The 20451-nt window shown below is 34.1% G+C and overlaps 1 protein-coding gene across 1 annotated transcript in view; it reads left to right on the plus strand.

Moving 5' to 3' along the window:
• Positions 1 to 20451, plus strand: part of Rh50 (Rhesus blood group-associated glycoprotein Rh50) — a 174652-nt gene that overhangs the window by 53738 nt on the left and 100463 nt on the right. Inside the window, exon 2 of the mRNA XM_075304721.1 lies at positions 3081 to 3249. Coding sequence (XP_075160836.1) covers positions 3081 to 3249 — 169 coding nt within the window. The remainder of the gene's footprint in view (positions 1 to 3080; positions 3250 to 20451) is intronic.

Raw genomic sequence — 20451 nt, forward strand, 5'->3', positions numbered from 1 at the left:
TTACGGAAAAAATGGGTGAGGTTATGAAATTTATATCAGTGTCCTGATTTTTTAATAAAAATAAAAGGGCATAGGGATACATCCGCTTCTCTTAAGTACATACAGAGAAACAATTAAACTTTACCGAGTTACTTGAAATTTACACAGGACTGGGAAGAGGTTACGATATTAATAGTTGATACCAGATTTTGTGATATTTGGACGGAAGAGAGGCCGCCCCTTTAGGCTTATAATTTGCTTGACATTTCTGGGACGTTTACAAAAGATACGCTACATCACTTTTCAATATTTGGTCGGGGACGAGGTCCTCCTCAAAAACTGCAAAAAACAACAATTTTTAGTTTTCTTGAAATTTACAAAGGCAGTGGGGGAAGGTTATGAACGAAGAGGCAACCTTCCTTGCCCCACCCTTGAAGGAAAGTTTCAAGAATTTTCAGGGAAGGTTAGGGGTGCTATTCACTACGGTGTTTGTCGATATTGTATCGGGGAAAGTGACGTCCCTTTAAAACAATAGAGCAAAATTTAAACATCGCCGATCTACTTGAAATTTACAGGGAACGTGGGAGGAGGTGATTGAATTTATACATGATTTTTAAATTAGTATATGATTTTTCGATATCTGGTTGGGGAAGGGGAAAATTGAAATAAACTTTGTCGATTTACTTCGATAGAATTTATAGGGACCATTGAGTAGTTGTGAAATTAATACAGGGTACGTGATAGTCCGATATCAGGTCTTAGTGGAGCGAAGGTGGGGAGAGGGTTCCCTTTTGTCCGTTTTTTTTTTTTCTTAAATTGAAAGTAGAGGTTTGTCCGTAAATGGGAACTCGGTACTTCTTTTTAGTAAAGAACATAATTTTACATGAAATTGGCAGCCAACGTAGAGGGTGCATTATTTTCCAACATTTTAGCAAATGTTAATGTGGTAAAATTTTTTACTACATTTGCTTTTTCCGATTTATTGTTTGGGAAACAGTAATTCTTTGTATGTTATTATAATATAGTGCTTAATTTTCAGATATGGTGAGGAGAAAGATAACTTTCCTTGAAAAAACACATTCACAAGAAATATAGAAGATTGTCCAAATACTTGAATACAGAACATTATTTATTGGAGGAAAGGGTACACCCTCTCCCCGACATTTTTTAAGACGAGCCATTTTACATATGCATATCCGCCGTATTTGTACCTATAAACGAAAAAGCAAGTAGTTCGATTTGTTTGAAAGAATTCAAATCTTTTCGAATTTGTTTTCAGCACGAAGGATAAGTTGACTAAGTTAACGCAAACTGTTCCTACAAATACGCTTCGGCAGGCGCAGCGAAGCGGGCCGGGTTACGCTAGTTATTTATAAAATTGGGGTCAACTCAACAAAATTTACTATATTTTCTTTAAAATTTAGTCTAAGGGAGCTCTTGTCAATAATCTTCCAATGAAATTTTTGTTGATTTTGGTGAAAAGTACTTTTTCGCTAAAAAAAACCTTTTTTTGTACTTTCTTAGAAATTGTATTTTTCATCACTGATCTCTACTGAAAAAAATATTTACGTGATATTAAAGATTACGCAACCTCAATTTTGAGGATGCGCAATTTACACACTATTAAGGACAAATTTCTTTAAAATAATGAAATTTTAATTAAAAGAAAGTTTATAATATTTGCTTCAAAATTTTTTTCATTAAATTTAGGACACACATTCGTCCCTTCGTTAAAGTTGCCATGTCTCTAAACTAAGGCAAATTTTCCTTAAAGTAAAAAAATACATTTTTGACTTAAATAAATCGTCCTTAAATTAACTGAAAAATCGAATCTTTAGATTTAAGATAAAAATGCTTCAAATATAGGCTAAGACTTATTTTGAGGATTTAGCATCTTTGCTTTAAAGTTTTTTTTGGAATTAAGAAAATATTTTTTACTTCGAAGTATTCGTCATAATTTGGCTTTTTAAACTGGCATTTGTTTGTACGTTAATAGCTTTATTAATTAATATACCGGAAAAATAGAATGAAAATTCGAGAAATGAGACATGTATCCTAATTTTACTTTTATAGATCCTAGATTTAAAGCCAGATAGGTCGCAAAAAATTCCTTATTTTAAAGAACCCGCATCTTTGGCTCGGAATCAATACCAAAATCCTTAAAGGAAGGTCAAAATCTTTGATCCAAGTAAACTTTTTTTGAGTGTCTACTTTCTTAACAGAACACACATTCTGATAATTAAAATCAATAATTTGCAACTATTGTTCGTTTGTAAGACGATTAATGATAAATTATGGGCCAAACTGAAGATGTTTGACATGTGAAACAAAACACAAAATGTGCGTCAGCTGTTTAAACCAGTGTTGCCAAAAAGATAGTAGATAAAAAAAATCATCCTTTAATCAATATAACCTAAAACAAGTTTATATCACTCTATCCAGAACATCTCATCAGGACAAATCGCGTTGGTGTTGCCAGATTGCTTTTTATTGGGACTAATTTGTCGTATAACATGAAATTAAAAGTGATAGAGGATCATAGATAATCACTGTAGTAAATATTTATTACTATTTGAGCATTTCATAAATTAAAAATCATGTCCTGGATAAACGAGTTCTCTTTTGTTTTAATCCGCCACGGTAATGTAATAAACGAAAAACTTTTTGACAACCATTTTCGGAATCGGCTATAAAAATGAGGTCCCTTGTCATTGAGCTTAACATAGAATGTTAAGGGCAGCACTCAGTGATGAGAGAGAAGTTCACCACTGTGGTATAACAATGGACTGAATAGTCTAAGTGAGCCTGATACATCGGGCTGCCACCTAACCTAACCCAACCTAAGTCTATGGATACGTCTAGATATGTGAGTCCGGCTCTTAGCTGATGAACATTTTTGAAATTAACCATAGAGAAGATATTTGCAATTCACGTTCTTTTAACCGACATTAATAAAATATGAAAGAATTTTTTAACCTTTAGATTGTACTGTAGTTTGTTAGTCAATATTTCTTCAGTGCTGAATTTGCTGGGTATATTTTTAACTCTTTTCACTTTAATATTTGTGGAGTGTATTCAGATCCTATTCTTTTATTTTGCAGATTTCCAGGACATTCAAGTAATGATATTCGTTGGTTTTGGCTTCCTAATGACCTTCCTCAGAAAATATGGATACAGTGCAACAGGATATACACTTTTCCTTGCAGCCTTGGTAATACAATGGTCTGTTCTAATGAAAGGATTCCTTAAAATGGAAGGCGGCGTAATCGAGTAAGTAACCAAGTAAAAGAATAGTAAATCTAACTATATGTAAACCGAATTGAAGAACTTCCAAAATTTTTTGCTTGGCAACGATGGGTCTTACTCAGAATGGTCCTTCTTTATCTACTGTGCTAATAAATGCGAATGGAAGTGATTTGCATTGACCCACGATCATAGTTTTGCATTTTTGGATTCACCTACAAAAGATTACACAAGGGAACAAAATTGACCTTTTTTGTGTTGATTTGAAATTTACACCAAATTTTTACTAATTTGAGGTCGCTGCATCCAAATCTGCACTTGTTTTTTCTATCAGCTCGACTTTCCGCGATATACCGTTATGTTCAAAATTAAGTCACTTCCTCTACATATTTTGGAATAACTTGAAAACGGTTCATAATATTAAATTTTAAAAAATTCGAAACTCCCAAACAATATTCTCTTTAAGCCGTACTTACATTGTTTTCCAATTTTCGAAGTACTTTTAGAGATATCGTTCAAGTTTTGAAAAAAAAAAAATTAAAATTTTTGACCAATTTGTTTTTTGTTTTTTTAAAACTTCCTAAAAAATAAAAATGGAACCAAAATCGCAGTTTTTGTCTAGAAACAGTTACCCAGCAAAAAAATTTGGAAGTTCGTCCAAAGGCACAACTTTAAAAGCACTTCCAGAAGATGCACTCCCAATGATGTTCTTTATTTTAACTACCCTTGAAGTTCTTTTAATTCAGTTTTTTATAACTTGTTTTTTTCATACTTTTAATGGGTAATTTTAACTTTTTTTGTTTCAAATATGTTAAAAATAGAGTAATAATTCATAAAATGATACAAATCATTTAAATTTTGTCAAAAAAAATGCTAAATCCAATCTGAAAAATTGTGAATTTTTGAAAATATTTGAGGTCAAACGTTTCCGACAGGCGTTAGAATCCATTAAAAATTATAAAAAATTATTTATTTGACAAAATATCACAGAATTTTTTAATTTACATCCAAAACATTGAATTCGGATTACACCTAAAGAAGTTATGCAAATTCAGTGCAACGGCTGTTGAAATGAAGGACTTCCGTCCTATGACAAGTCCATGTTAAATTCATCGCTTCTGCGTCAATTTTGCACCACTTCCGGATCCAAAAAGAACATTTTCATTACTTTTTTGGCGACACTTTTTTTGCTGGGTAGTTAAATATGTTTCGAATAAAATAAGCTTTTTTTTTCATTAAATCAGTGCAGAACTTTTGATTTTGTTCACGATTTACAGAATTTATATAAATCGCGATTTCCATACAAAAATAACTTTTTCTAGTGTGTAAATGTTTGTATGTGATAAGTTAGTTTTTTATGGTTCTTTTGATTAAGAATTGAATATTGTCTTTAACGTTATTTGGGACGCTGAATTCAAATATGCACTTGGTTTTTTTTTTTCATCAGCTCGACATTTCGAGATACAAATGACGATATCTCTAAAACTACTTGGAAAATTTAAATCAATGTAAGTACGGCTTAAAGATAATATTGTTTGGGAATTTCGGCTTTTTTTATATCCTCCGCCATAGGATGGGGATATATTAACTTTGTCATTCCGTTTGTAACACATCGAAATATTGCTCTAAGATCCCATAAAGTACACTAAAAAAAAGCATGCCCGGTTCCAAAGATTTTGTTTTTACTTTAAAAATTTTGGTATTGATTCCGAGCCAAAGAATCGGAGAACACAAGTAAGGATACTTTTAAGATACAATTCTCTTTTAAAGTCGGGTTTTGTGTTCTTGCTTTTAGGAAGCAAATTTTAATTGTTCGCTGTTTCAGCTTGTTTTCTTCATATGCTATCAAAGTACTTTAAAATCGAGCTAACATAAACTTTATTTTCCAAATTCAAAGTCGACTTCCAGTAGAAATTATGTTATTTTTCAAGTAAACAACATCTTTAAAATAAAGTGTTGAAAAACATGTCCTATTTTTGAACGATTTTTTGCTTTGTAGTCAAGATGCAAAAAGGAAACAAATTTAAAGATAATGTCATTGATTTTAAAGAATTTTTCTGAATTATTAAAGTCAAGTTGACTTTACCCCAAAAATTTGTTCTTTCATATTATGATACCCATTTTAAGTCAAATCACTTAAATATAAGGACAAAACGACTTCATTGAAAAGTTTATCGACTTTTAGACAAGGAAAACAACTTTATATTAGAGAAATTCGTCTTATGTCCTAAGCAAAATTTGCATTCGTATTTTAAAGACATGAAATCTTTGACCTCACGACAATATATATACTTCCCTACGGGAAATTGGTGCAAACTGCCACTGACAGACCTATCACAGAACTGGTACCTGTGCTCCAGTTAGTTCCAATTTTTAAATAGTCGTAATTTATTTATTTCCGTACTCGCTTGATATTAAAATCTTAGACCCATTAAGATTTTAATATCAAGCATTTTCACATTTATTGAAATAAAATTATCAGAATAACCTATTGTTCGACATATTTCAAAAGTTTTTTTCTCATTTCGGGTTCGATTAAGAGCCCAAATTGAAACGGATTTCTAAGAGTTTATCCGAGACGGGTTCCTGAGGACCTGTATATGGGGTGCTACTGTTAACTTGTCCCAGGACGTGTCCTTTGGGATGAGTCCAAGACGCGTCCTAAAATGTAAATTTACCCCCTCAATGACAAACTCATGTTAAAGTGTCCGGTCCCTTCCATACGTTTTGACCAACACTGGGACTGGTCCATACACTCCAGGGACTAGTCCTGTACCGGTTCTGTGGTTGATCCATTTCCCGTAGGGTTACCAACAAAACAAACTGTCGACTTGAAACTTGGCATACGTAGTTGTTATTGATGTAGGTCGGATGATATTGCACATGGGTCATATTGGACCACTTTCACGAATAGCCCCTATATAAACCGACCACCAGATTTGGCTTGCGGAGCCTCTAAGAAAAGCAAACTTCATACTATACGGCTGAAATTTGGTAAATGGTGTTAGTATATGGTCTCAAACAACCATGCAAAAATTGGTTCATATCGGTCTATAATTATATACAGCCATGGGGGCTAAACCGATCCCCAGATTTGATCTCCGGACCTCTTGGAGGAGCAAAATTCATCCGATCCGGTTGTAATTTGGTACGTGGTGTTAGTATATGGCCTCTAACAACCATGCACACATCAGTCCATAATTATATATAGCCCCCATATAAACCGATCCCCAGATTTGATCTCCGGAGCCTTTTGGAGAAGCAAAGATCATCGTGTTGAAATTTGGTACGTGGTCTTAGTTTATGGTATTTAACAACCATGCCAAAATTGGTCCATATAGGTCCATAATCATATATAGCACCCATAGGTTAGGTTAGGTTAGGTTAGGTGGCAGCCCGATGTATCAGGCTCACTTAGACTATTCAGTCCATTGTGATACCACATTGGTGAACTTCTCTCTTATCACTGAGTGCTGCCCGATGTTAAGCTCAATGACAAGGGACCTCCTTTTTGATAGCCGAGTCTGAACGGCGTTCCACATTGCAGTGAAACCACATACACTGAAAAACATATATACGTGATATTAAAGATTACGCAACCTAAATTTTAGGATGCGAAATTTACAAAATATTAAGCACAAATTTCTTTAAAATAATGAAATTTTAATTAAAATAAAGTTTATAATCTTTGTTTCAAAAATTTTTTTCATTAAATTTAGGACACAAATTTTGTAAACTTGCGTCCCTCCATTAAATTCGCATGTCTTTGAACTAAGGCTAATTTTCCTTAAAGTAAAGAAACACATTTTTGATGTAAAGAAATTGACCTTAAATTAACTGAAATATTTAATCTTTAGATTTAAGATAAAAACGCTTCAAATATAGGCTAAGACTTATTTTGAGGATTTAGCATCTTTTGTTTAAAGTTTATTTTGGAATTAAGAAAATATTTTTTACCTCGAAATATCCGTCATAATTTGGATTTTTAAACTGGCGTTGGTTTGTACGTAAATAGCTTTATTAATATACCGGAAAAATAGAATGAAAATTCGGTAAATGAGATCTGTATCCTAATTATAATTTTAAAGATTCTAGATTTAAAGCCAGATAGGTCGCAAAAAATGTCCTTATTTTAAAGAACTCGCATCTTTAGCTCGGAATCAATACCAAAATCATGGAATCGGGCAGCACTCAGTGATAAGAGAGAAAATCACCAATGTGGTATCACAATGGAATGAATAGTCTAAGTGAGCCTGATACATCGGGCTGCCACCTAACCTAACCTAATACCAAAATCATTAAAGGAACGTAAAAATCTTTGGATCCAAGTAAACTTTTGCTTGAGTGTAGAGAAGCTTTGAAAGACTTAGAAATGTAACCAGCATTACTGAGGTGGGATAATCTACCGCTGAAAAAATTTTTGGTGTTCGGTCGAAGCAGGAATCGAACCCACGCCCTTGTGTATGCAAGGCGGGCATGCTAACCATTGCACCACGGTGGCTCCCAAATATAGCAACCATATAAACCGATCCCCAGATTTGGTTTTGGAGCCCCTTGGAGGAACAAATTTCACCCGATTCAGTTGAAATTTAGTACATTGTGCTAGTATATGGCCGCTAACACCCATGCCAAACTAGGTCCATATCGGTATATAGTTAGTCAGATAAACCGATCCCCAATCACACAAAAATTGGTCCATATCGGTTCATAATTGTATGTAGCCCCATATAAAGCGACCCCCATAATTCAACTCCGGCTCATTAATTACCGCGCAAAAGTCCATATGGGTTCGTAATTATTTAGACTTATATATACCTTTTTTGTCTAATATATACCACGTATGGACTAACTTATTAGAAGACGATGTTAAGAAGAATTAAGACACCTTGCCATCGGTAAGTATTACTACAACCCAAGTAATTCGATTGTGGATGACAGTCTTTAATAGAAATGTCTACGCAATCCATGGTGGAGGGTACATAAGATTCGGCTTGGTCGAACTTACGGCCGTATATACTTGTTTAAATTTAATATGGTGAACCGTTTTCAAGTTATCCCAAATATGTAGCGGAAGTTCCTTAATTTTTAAGATAACGGTATATCTCGAAAAGTCGAGATGATAGAAAGATTTGGATTCAACGTCCCAAATAACCTGAAAAACAATATTCAGTTCTTAATCAACAGAACTTGTGTTATTAATGATGTTGGCCATACTTATCAGCGACGATCGGAATTCAAGGCTTTTAATTCAGATTAGAAAAGTTGGAAATTTCAAATATGATAGTTTATTCTTCCATGGTGGATTATCCCACCTCAGTAATGCTGGTGACATTTCTGAGGGTCTCAAAACTTCTCTAAGTGGTTTCACTGCAATGTGAAACGCCGTTCGGACTCGGCTATAAAAAGGAGGTCCCTTGTCATTGAGCCTAGCATGGAATCGGGCAGCACTCAGTGATAAGAGAGAAGTTCACCAATGTGGTATCGCAATGGGCTGAATAGTCTAAGTGAGCCTGATACATTGGGCTGCCACCTAACCTAACCTAACCTATTCTTGCATATGAGATATAATGGTTTTTAAACTTTTCCATGCGATTATCCAACAGAGAGCTCGACTCCAAATTCCACAAAGAAAACTACAATGCAGGTAAATTCAATTTGTAACCCTTGCTATTGTTCCCTAACATTCAATTAAAATTGAAAATTTTCATTTCTATTGTTTTTCATCTAAATAAAAAGGAAAACTGTAATTAATTACATTTTCTTGCCGTTTTCTTGCATCGAAACAAAAAATAAACTAGAAAACTTACAAACCTCCCATTGGAAGTAGAAGTATCATTGTTGCAATTCTTCCGAAAAGTGTACAAAACAACAATTCACCAGAAGCTACGGGCAAAACATTTATAAGTAAAATTAAGTACAAATAACTAACAAAAGCAACAACGAAGCTCTGAAACAAATGGCGAGACGAACGAAAGGCAACTGTTAAGGGCCTTTGCAAATGCCATTGCAAAGGTCTGGAGAGGATTGCTACAGTCGCATGAGAGGAATACAACATCAGCTAATATAACCTTAAGCTCACGTAGGGCTTAAGCCAAAACCATTATAACATGCAACTGTGTAGCATACTTTGTAGCTAGAGCAACAATAAAAGTACAGTGGTTTTTAGTTTTTAATACTATTATGTGATAATACCATTCATCTTCAAGGAAATCCCATGGTAGTTGAGCCTTCCATACACTGAAAAAAAATATTTACGTGGTATCAAAGATTGAGATGCACAATTTACGCTATGTTAAGAACAATTTTCATTACAATAATGAAATTTTAATTAATAGAAAGTTTATAATCTTTGCTTTATTTTTAATTGAGGACACACATTTTAGAAATATACGTCCCACCATTGAAGTTCTATCCCTTTGAACTAAGGCAAAATTTCCTTAAAGTAAAGAAAAATATTTCTGATTTAAAGAAATCGTCCTAAGTTTAACTGAAATATTGAATCTTCAGATTTAAGATAGAAACGCTGTACTATGCTAAAACTTATTTTGAGGATTTAGCATCTTTGGTTTAATTTGTATACCCTCCACCATAGGATGGGGGGTATATTAACTTTGTCATTCCGTTTGTAACACATCGAAATATTGCTCTAAGACCCCAATAAAGTATATATACGAGGGCGGTTCGGAAACTTCTTAGCCTATCAATGAAAGAGAATAGATAGATTTTCAAAAATATTGTTATTTTTCAATATAATCTCCTGAAACTTCAATACACTTAGTCCAACGCTTTTATAGCAATTCTATCCCTTCATTAAAATAGTTTTCCTCCAGGTCTTCAAAATAGTGGATTACGACTGTAATCGCATCTTCATTTGAGGTAAAACGCTTGCCAGCAAGGATTTTTTTTAGTTTTGGGAACAAGTAAAAGTCACTGGGAGCTAAATCAGGAGAATAAGGTGGGTGGTCAAGCAACTCCTTCTTTAATTCCTTGATTTTAGCCATTGTTTTTTCTGTAATTTAGCCATTGCTTTTTCTGTAATACAAATAATGTTGAAGAAATTATTCAATTTTATATTTTTTTTTAAATTTTACCTTTCGCCTGGACGGAGATTCGAACCGAGGACCATACAGTTTGTAAGCCAACACACTATCCACTGGGCTACGTAGCTGTTGTAGTCACCAGTAGACAATTATCGTTTTAAGTTACATTTATATAGCATAGTTTGCAGCTCCCACGAGCCCATGCAAACATAACATTATTTAACAAAAACATATATTTGTTGGCCACGTGGAGCAGTGGTTAGCATGTCTGCCTTGCATGCCAAGGGTCGTGGGTTCAATCCCTGCTCCGACTGAACACCATTTTTTTTGTTTATTTATTTTTTTTTTAATTAACACATTTATATTTATACTATATTACATGTTTATAACGAAACTTCGAAATGTGGGTTATTAAAGATTTACAGTCAGAAAAAAACAGTGCAAACGAAATGGACTGAGCTTTTGGATAAAATATTATTTTTTATTGCAAAAATAACAATTTTGTAACAAAAAAAAACTGTTTGTGGTATAAAAGTTTGAAATTTTGGAAGGAATTCAAAAACTCTAACAAAAGAAGAACGTGGAGTCGAGTATAAACATACATAAATAATTTTATAATATACACATAAATTTATTTAGGCGTGAACAGTTTTTTACTAGCATTTAACACCATTTTAAATGCATTTAAAACTTATCTTGTTTTGTACTTAAATTCATTTTTACCTTTAAGGCCGGTATTAAGTTGGTATTATCGCTCTAAAATTACCCTGTTTTGCCTTTTACTTTTCTTTAATAATTCATTTTAAAGAAAATAAACTTTTTCAATTGTTTTAGCTGCAAAACTCGAACTTAATTGCTTGAATATTTTGACTTACTCCTTGTACGTTCCGACTTCTTTTAACGAACCAAGAAAAAAAATTGTTCCCATAATGCCAAAATGATAAACAAAACACATGTCCACACATACATAAAATCCTACTCTCAAGGCGAAAACACATGCTGTTTTTCAAATATCTATTCTCTTGATTCAGAATGTCTATTCTCTTTACTCCGAATACTCATTCTAATATTCAAATTAAATAATATTTAGACTTAGCATATCAAAATTTTGGCCTTATCATAAAACAGTTTTCCGAAACAACATTCACAAATAGCTCTCTTTTGATTCTCTCGCCGCGTTATGTTGATATCTTTCGTCAACCCTTCCGGTTTCCACCTCTATTTCTTTCTCTATACTCTCTCTCTCTCTCTCTCTCTCTGTCTCTCTCTGTCTCTCTCTGTCGCTTTCTGAGTAAAATATCACAACATATATATGTTTACTTGAAATTTGTAAATTTATATATGTTTACATTCACACATATTATTTTTATGAAACATTCATGCCCCAAACATAATATATTCTAACATATTAATATATGTATCCCAAACATGTAGTGTTAGTTTAGGAACATTACATGTTTGCACTTAAATATATTATGTTTAAAAATTGTGCCCTAAACACATTTTGTTTATATCGGAACATATGAAAAACATATTTTTCTAACAGTGTACCTTCGCGACACATTTGGTACCTATATCAACCTTTATTAAGTTTATAAATTAAAATGTGATTGCTAGTCCAAATCAGTTTCTCTCAAATGAACGCTTAAAGCATGTGGAGGATGATTGTATATTCAGAGGATATAAAATATAACGGTAACAAATAAGTCTGAATCCGAACGAGACATATCCTAAATCACACATTGTTCGACAAGGGCAGCTCAGTCGGCCTTGTATTGAACGACCATAGGTTAGGTTAGGTGGCAGCCCGATGTATCAGGTCCATTGTTATACCACATTGGTGAACTTCTCTCGTATCACTGAGTGCTGCCCGATTCTATGTTAAGATCAATGACAACGGACCTCCTTTTTATAGCCGAGTCCGCACGGCGTTCCACATTGAGAGAGAGCTTTGAAACCCTCAGAAATGTCACCAGCATTACTGAGGTGGGATAATCCACCGCTGAAAAACTTTTCAGGATGGGGGGTATATTAACTTTGTCATTCCGTTTGTAACACATCGAAATATTGCTCTAAGACCCCATAAAGTATATATATTCTGGGTCGTGGTGAAATTCTGAGTCGATCTAAGCATGTCCGTCCGTCCGTCTGTTGAAATCACGCTAACTTCCGAACGAAACAAGCTATCGACTTGAAACTTGGCACAAGTAGTTGTTATTGATGTAGGTCGGGTGGTATTGCAAATGGGCCATATCGGTCCACTTTTACGTATAGCCCCCATATAAACCGATCCCCCGATTTGGCTTGCGAAGCCTCTAAGAGAAGCAAATTTCATCCGATCCGGCTGAAATTTGGTACATGGTGTTAGTATGTGGTCTCTAACAATCATGCAAAAATTCCACATCGGTCCATAACTATATATAGCCCCCATATAAACCGATCCCCCTGATTTGTCTTGCGAGGCATCTAAGAGAAGCAAATTTCATCCGATCCGGCTGAAATTTGGTACATGGTGTTAGTATATGGTCTCTAACAACCATGCAAAAATTGGTCCACATCGGTCTATAATTATATATAGCTCCCATATAAACCGATCCCCCGATTTGGCTTGCGAGGCCTCTAAGAGAAGCAAATTTCATCCAATCCGGCTGAAATTTGGTACGTGGTGTTAATATATGGCCTCAAACTCGCATGCAAAAAGTGGTCGAAATCGGTCCATAATTATATATAGCCCCCATATAAACCCATCCCCAGATTTGACCTCCGGAGCCCCTTGGAAGATCAAAATTCATCCGATTTGGTTGAAATTTGGTACGTGATGTTAGTATATGGTATCCAACAACCATGCAGGAATTGGTTCATATCAGTCCATAATTATATATAGCACCCATATAAACCGATCCCCAGATTTGACCTCCGGTGCCTTTTGGAGAAGCAAAATTCATCCGATCTGGTTGAAATTTTGTACGTGGTGGTAGTATATGATATTTAAAAGCCATGCCAAAAGTGGTCCATATCAGTCCATAATCATATATAGCCCCCATATAAACCGATCCCGAGATTTGGTTTTGGAGCCTCTTGGAGGAGCAAATTTCATCCGAGTCAGTTGAAATTTGGTACATCGTGCTAGTATATGGCCGTTAACAACCATGCCTAACTAGGTCCATATCGGTCTATAGTTATATATAGCCCTCAGATAAATCGATCCCCAATCACACAAAAATTTGTCCATATCAAGTTCATAATTGTATATAGCCACCATATAAGCGAGCCCCATATTTAATAAGTAATTATTTGTAGACTTACCTACACATACCTTTTTTGTCTAATATGTACCACGTATGGACTAACTCACAATTTAGAAAACGATTTAAGATACGACAACCCAAGTAATTCGATTGTGGATGACAGTCTTTCGTAGAAGTTTCTACGCAATCCATGGTGGAGGGTACATAAGATTCGGCCTGGCCGAACTTACGGCCGTTTATACTTGTTGGTGTTCGGTCGAAGCAGGAATCGAACCCACGACCTTTTGTATGCAAGGCGGGCATGCTAACCATTGCACCACGGTGGCTCCCTAAATCACGCATTGCTAGACAGGGGCATCATCAGCTCAGTCGGCCTTGTACTGAACGACCATAGTTTAATTTAATTACAGCTTTCAAGATATCAATAAGACTGTGGAACGAACCTGCATAAAATTTGGTATTGCAACACTTTTGCTACAACGGAAAAAATTAAAGAGTAATTCACACCAATTTTAGGTCTTTCTCACACGTTACACTCGAGAGCAGATTGACTGACGTGAGTACCATAATAAAATCATGACAATTTGTACGACAAGCGGACTTGCTAACCATTTTATCCAGGTGCATCTCTTTCATAAGCAAGAAAGAAATGACCTTTACCAAAATGAAAAAGTTCCTTTTGGCCTACAAAAGTAATTTTGATTCAGTACAATTATAAGAATGCTTTTCATCATCCATGTTTATTTTTACATTTCTCTCCTTGGTTCTCCTATTCGAACCAAGGTGATTCGAACGAACAATGCTCATCTTCCTGTTTTCGAATTGCTTAACGAGGGTTACACGAATATCAGTGAGTGACTGCTAAAGAGTCCTCTTCTTTTCCGAGTTCAGAATTGTTAACAACAAAAGGAAATATCAAAAACTCATTTGTAAAATGTAACCAGCAACAAGAATAACAATGAAACAATCATGCTTTAACATACAGACACACATACTAGGATTCATGTCCTCTCCATGGATACAAATGTAATTTCCAAAACTTTATGTGGAAGCTTAACTTATGCATATAAAGTTAAAAACAAAATTTAATTTTTGCCGGGAAAGAGGAAAAGTTAACAATTTTGCAATTTGTAAATTTTTTCAATTAACTTAATGATTTCGGTTTATTTTTAATTACACCCAATTCCTTTTTTACATGGTTGAAAAAAACAAAATGGCACCAATGCCGAAATGATGTTTGCTTGGTATAAAAAGATGTTTGCTTTTATATTTCGGTATTATGCAGCCCTAGTGTTTCAATCTTCCAACTGACAGCTCTGCCGTAAAGCTTGACATATTATACGTACTCAGAACAGCAACTTAAAAGATTCATCTCGCCCAAACACAATTGAATTAAACTTTCGACGTGGATTAACTCAATAAATGTACAATTCAATAGTTTGCGATGAAGCTTCGTCAAGAACCAATGTTATGGTAAATTCAACCGAGATCGTTGTTCACTCTAAGACGAATTTCGTGACCGTTGCACAGTGGTTCCAAATCGCTTTTTTTTGAAAATAATTCTGTAACTTTTGAATGTATAAAAATATCAACATAATTTACTTGAAATTTTGCACAGGTAGAAGAATTAACATTCTAGCTACGCATGTCGAGTTTTGTTGAAATCGGTTCAGATTTAGATATAGCCCCCATATATATCTTATGCCCAATATGCACTTATATGGCTCCAGAAGCCTGATTTGCTTAAAATTTTGCACAAGGAATATATTTGATGGTATCGTTAGGTGTGCCGATTTAAATTTATGATTTAAATCGGTTCAAATTTAGTATAGCCCCCATATAAACGTACATTTGCAGAAATGCATTATTTTACCCAAGTTAGTGACGTTTAGTACGAAATTTTGGCGCATTTAGCTAAGCACGGGTCTAAATATAATACATCGTTGGTAAGGTATTTGAGAGATCTTTATTTCTATGCAATTGAAAAAAAAAACAAAAAATACGAAAATTTGAAGTTTTTGGGGCACGGAACAATTTTTCTCAAAAATTCTGGTTTTTTGGGAATAAAAATATGGCTTGAAACGTTAATAACTTTTGAACTAATTGTGATATCATTATGATTTTTATTGATTTTTGCAGGGAAAATGGTTTTACGAAATATTGCTGAATATTCTATTCCCAAAATTGGTATAGAAGTCGGGACATATGTTCAAAAATCGTTATTTTTTGTAATTTTCATATTTCTCAGCTGTTTACTGATACGATGTTGCAATCTTTTTTAGTTAGTTAGTGGACACATAGGGCTTTTTGGAAAAGAGATCGGCTTAGCAATCGGTGCTTTGCCAAAAGCGAATTTTTGAAAAAAAAAACTTTATTTTTAAAAAATTGTTGATTTTGGGAGGAGAAGAACTCACATTCTACTTGAACAAAATGGCCGATAAAAGCTTAAAACGTATATTTATATGGTGTTCTATAAGAAACAAGTAAAAAAGATTGGGTGAAATATATAAAAAAACATGTTACGATAGAAAGAATGTATGTGCCTTTTTCCACACAAATGGTAAAAATTAGATTTTTTTTTTGGAAATTCTAATTTGTGGACTTTACAACTTTTAATCTAAAATACATAGGGACACATTTTTTTCTCCTAAAATTCGTAGAATTTTGTAGGGAATGCAGCTAAGAAGAAAGAATTGCGGATCCACCCAAAAACGGAACTTCTAGGTTCAAAATATTGACCCACTTTGTCAAAATTTTGCAAAAAAAAAAAAAAATTGTGGGCCCATATCCGACGAACGGTAAAAGATAATTGCACACGCGGACTTTACAAGTTCTATCCAGCAAAGAAAAAATCACCGAAATCGGCTGAAAACTGCGGAGTTGACAGCTAACACAAAATTTGATACCCACGAGGTGACCAACTTTCAACGCCTACTGGTCAGCCCGTGGACCCACTAGAGACCCACAAATTTGCAAACTTTGAGCAAAACAACTTTCACACAAAGAAAAAATTATGTTGATATCTTTATCCATTCAAAAGTTACAGAATTATTTCCAAAACAAGTATATACGGCCGTAAGTTCGGCCAGGCCGAAGCTTATGTACCCTCCACCATGGATTGCGTAGAAACTTCTACTGAAGACTGTCATCCACAATCGAATGACTTGGGTTGCGGTAACACTTACCGAAGGCAAGGTATCTTAAAACTTCTTCTAAATTACAAGGAAGTCCACACGTAGTATATATTAAACTAAACAAGTATATACGGCCGTAAGTTCGGCCAGGCCGAATCTTATGTACCCTCCACCATGGATTGCGTAGGAACTTCTACTAAAGGCTGTCATCCACAATCGAATTACTTGGGTTGCGATAACACTTGCCGATGGCAAGGTATCGTAAAACTTTTTAACACTGTCTTCTAAATTGTAAGTTAGCCCATACGGGGTATATATTAAACAAAAAAAGGCCGATTAAATACGTATATAATCTAGTTTGACAAAATTTTCTATAGGAATAACATTTTGACAAAATTTTCTATAGAAATAAAAATTTGACAAAATTTTCTATAGAAATAAAAACTTGACAAAATTTTCTATAGAAATAAAATGTTGACAAAATTTTCTATGGAAGTAAAATGTTGACAAAATTTTCTATAGCAATACAATTTTGACAAAAATTTCTATAGAAATAAAATGTTGACAAAATTTTGTATAGAAATAAAATTTTGACAAAATTTTGTATAGAAATAAAATGTTGACAAAATTTTCTACAGAAATAAATTTTTTACAAAATTTTCTATAGAAATAAAATTTTGACAAACATTTCTATAGAAATAAACTTTGGACAAAACTTTCTATAGAAATGAAATTTTAACAAAACTTTCTATAGTAATAAAATTTGACAAAATTTTCTATAGAAATAATGTTTTGGTCGATTACAAAATTTTCTATAGAAATAAAATTTTGACAAAATTTTCTATGGAAATAAAATATTGACAAACATTTGTATAGAAATAAACTTTTGACAAAACTTTCTATAGAAATGAAATTTTGACAAAACTTTCTATAGTAATAAAATTTGACAAAATATTCTATGGAAATAAAGTTTTGGTAGATTATTTTTGGCGATATGGACCAATTTTTGTGTAATAAGTCATCGGCTATATATAACTAAAGACCGATATGGACCAATTTTTACATGGCTGTTAGAGGCCATATATTGACAAAATGTACCAAATTTCAACCGTATCGGATGACTTTTGCTCCTCCAAGAGGTTCCGGCGACAAATCTGGGGACGGTTAATATGGGAACTATATATAATTATGGACCGATATGGACCAATTTTTGCATGGTTGTTAGAGACCATATACTAACACCATGTACCAAATTTCAACTGGATCGGATGAATTTTGCTCTTCCAAGAGGCTCCGGAGGTCAAATCTGGGGATCGGTTTATATGGGGGCTATATATAATTATGGACCGATATGGACCAATTTTTGCATGGTTGTTAGAGACCATATACTAACATCAGGTACCAAATTTCAATCGGATCGGATGAATTTTGCCCCTCCAAGAGGCTCCGGAGGTCAAATCTGGGGATCGGTTTATATGGGGGCTATATATAATTAGGGACCGATATGGACCAATTTTTGCATGGTTGTTAGAGACCGTATACTAAGACCACATACCAAATTTCAACCGGATCGGATGAATTTTGCTGCTCCGGGAGGCTCCCCAAGCCAAATTTGGGGATCGGTTTATATGGGGGCTATACGTAAACGTGGTCCGATATGGCCCATTTTCAATACCGTCCGACCTACATCAATAACAACTACTTGTGCCAAGTTTCAAGTCGATAGCTTGTTTCGTTCGGAAGTTAGCGTGATTTCCACAGACGGACGGACAGCCGGACAGACGGACAGACGGACGGACGGACAGACGGACAGACGGACGGACGGACGGACATGCTTAGATCGACTCAAAATTTCACCACGACCCAGAATATATATACTTTATGGGGTCTTAGAGCAATATTTCGATGTGTTACAAACGGAATGACAAAGTTAATATACCCCCATCCTATGGTGGAGGGTATAAAAAGGCCGATTAAATACGTATATAATCTAGTTTGAGAAATAGAAATAAAATTTTGACAAAATTTTCTATAGAAATAAAAATTTGACAAAATTTTCTATAGAAATAAAAATTTGACAAAATTTTCTATAGAAATAAAAACTTGACAAAATTTTCTATAGAAATGAAACCTTGACAAAAATTTCTATAGAAATAAAATTTTGACAAAATTTTCTATAGAAATAAAAATTTGACAAAATTTTCTATAGAAATAAAAACTTGACAAAATTTTCTATAGAAATAAAATGTTGACAAAATTTTCTATGGAAGTAAAATGTTGACAAAATTTTCTATAGCAATACAATTTTGACAAAAATTTCTATAGAAATAAAATGTTAACAAAATTTTGTATAGAAATAAAATTTTGACAAAATTTTGTATAGAAATAAAATGTTGACAAAATTTTCTACAGAAATAAATTTTTTACAAAATTTTCTATAGAAATAAAATTTTGACAAACATTTCTATAGAAATAAACTTTGGACAAAACTTTCTATAGAAATGAAATTTTAACAAAACTTTCTATAGTAATAAAATTTGACAAAATTTTCTATGGAAATAAAGTTTTGGTCGATTACAACATTTTCTATAGAAATAAAATTTTGACAAAATTTTCTATGGAAATAAAATTTTGACAAACATTTGTATAGAAATAAACTTTTGACAAAACTTTCTATAGAAATGAAATTTTGACAAAACTTTCTATAGTAATAAAATTTGACAAAATATTCTATGGAAATAAAGTTTTGGTAGATTATTTTTGGCGATATGGACCAATTTTTGTGTAATAAGTCATCGGCTATATATAATTATGGACCGATATGGACCAATTTTTACATGGCTGTTAGAGGCCATATATTGACAAAATGTACCAAATTTCAACCGTATCGGATGACTTTTGCTCCTCCAAGAGGTTCCGGCGTCAAATCTGGGGACGGTTTATATGGGAACTATATATAATTATGGACCGATATGGACCAATTTTTGCATGGTTGTTAGAGACCATATACTAACACCATGTACCAAATTTCAACTGGATCGGATGAATTTTGCTCTTCCAAGAGGCTCCGGAGGTCAAATCTGGGGATCGGTTTATATGGGGGCTATATATAATTATGGACCGATGGGGACCAATTTTTGCATGGTTGTTAGAGACCATATACTAACATCAGGTACCAAATTTCAATCGGATCGGATGAATTTTGCCCCTCCAAGAGGCTCCGGAGGTCAAATCTGGGGATCGGTTTATATGGGGGCTATATATAATTATGGACCGATATGGACCAATTTTTGCATGGTTGTTAGAGACCGTATACTAAGACCACGTACCAAATTTCAACCGGATCGGATGAATTTTGCTGCTCCGGGAGGCTCCCCAAGCCAAATTTGGGGATCGGTTTATATGGGGGCTATACGTAAACGTGGTCCGATATGGCCCATTTTCAATACCATCCGACCTACATCAATAACAACTACTTGTGCCAAGTTTCAAGTCGATAGCTTGTTTCGTTCGGAAGTTAGCGTGATTTCCACAGACGGACGGACAGCCGGACAGACGGACAGACGGACGGACGGACAGACGGACGGACGGACGGACATGCTTAGATCGACTCAAAATTTCACCACGACCCAGAATATATATACTTTATGGGGTCTTAGAGCAATATTTCGATGTGTTACAAACGGAATGACAAAGTTAATATACCCCCATCCTATGGTGGAGGGTATAAAAAGGCCGATTAAATACGTATATAATTAAGTTTAAAGTTTTTATAGAGATAAAAATTTGACAACATTTTCTATAGAA

This window comes from Haematobia irritans, chromosome 4 (genome assembly GCF_050003625.1).
Source record: "Haematobia irritans isolate KBUSLIRL chromosome 4, ASM5000362v1, whole genome shotgun sequence".
NCBI classification, from domain to species: domain Eukaryota; kingdom Metazoa; phylum Arthropoda; class Insecta; order Diptera; family Muscidae; genus Haematobia; species Haematobia irritans.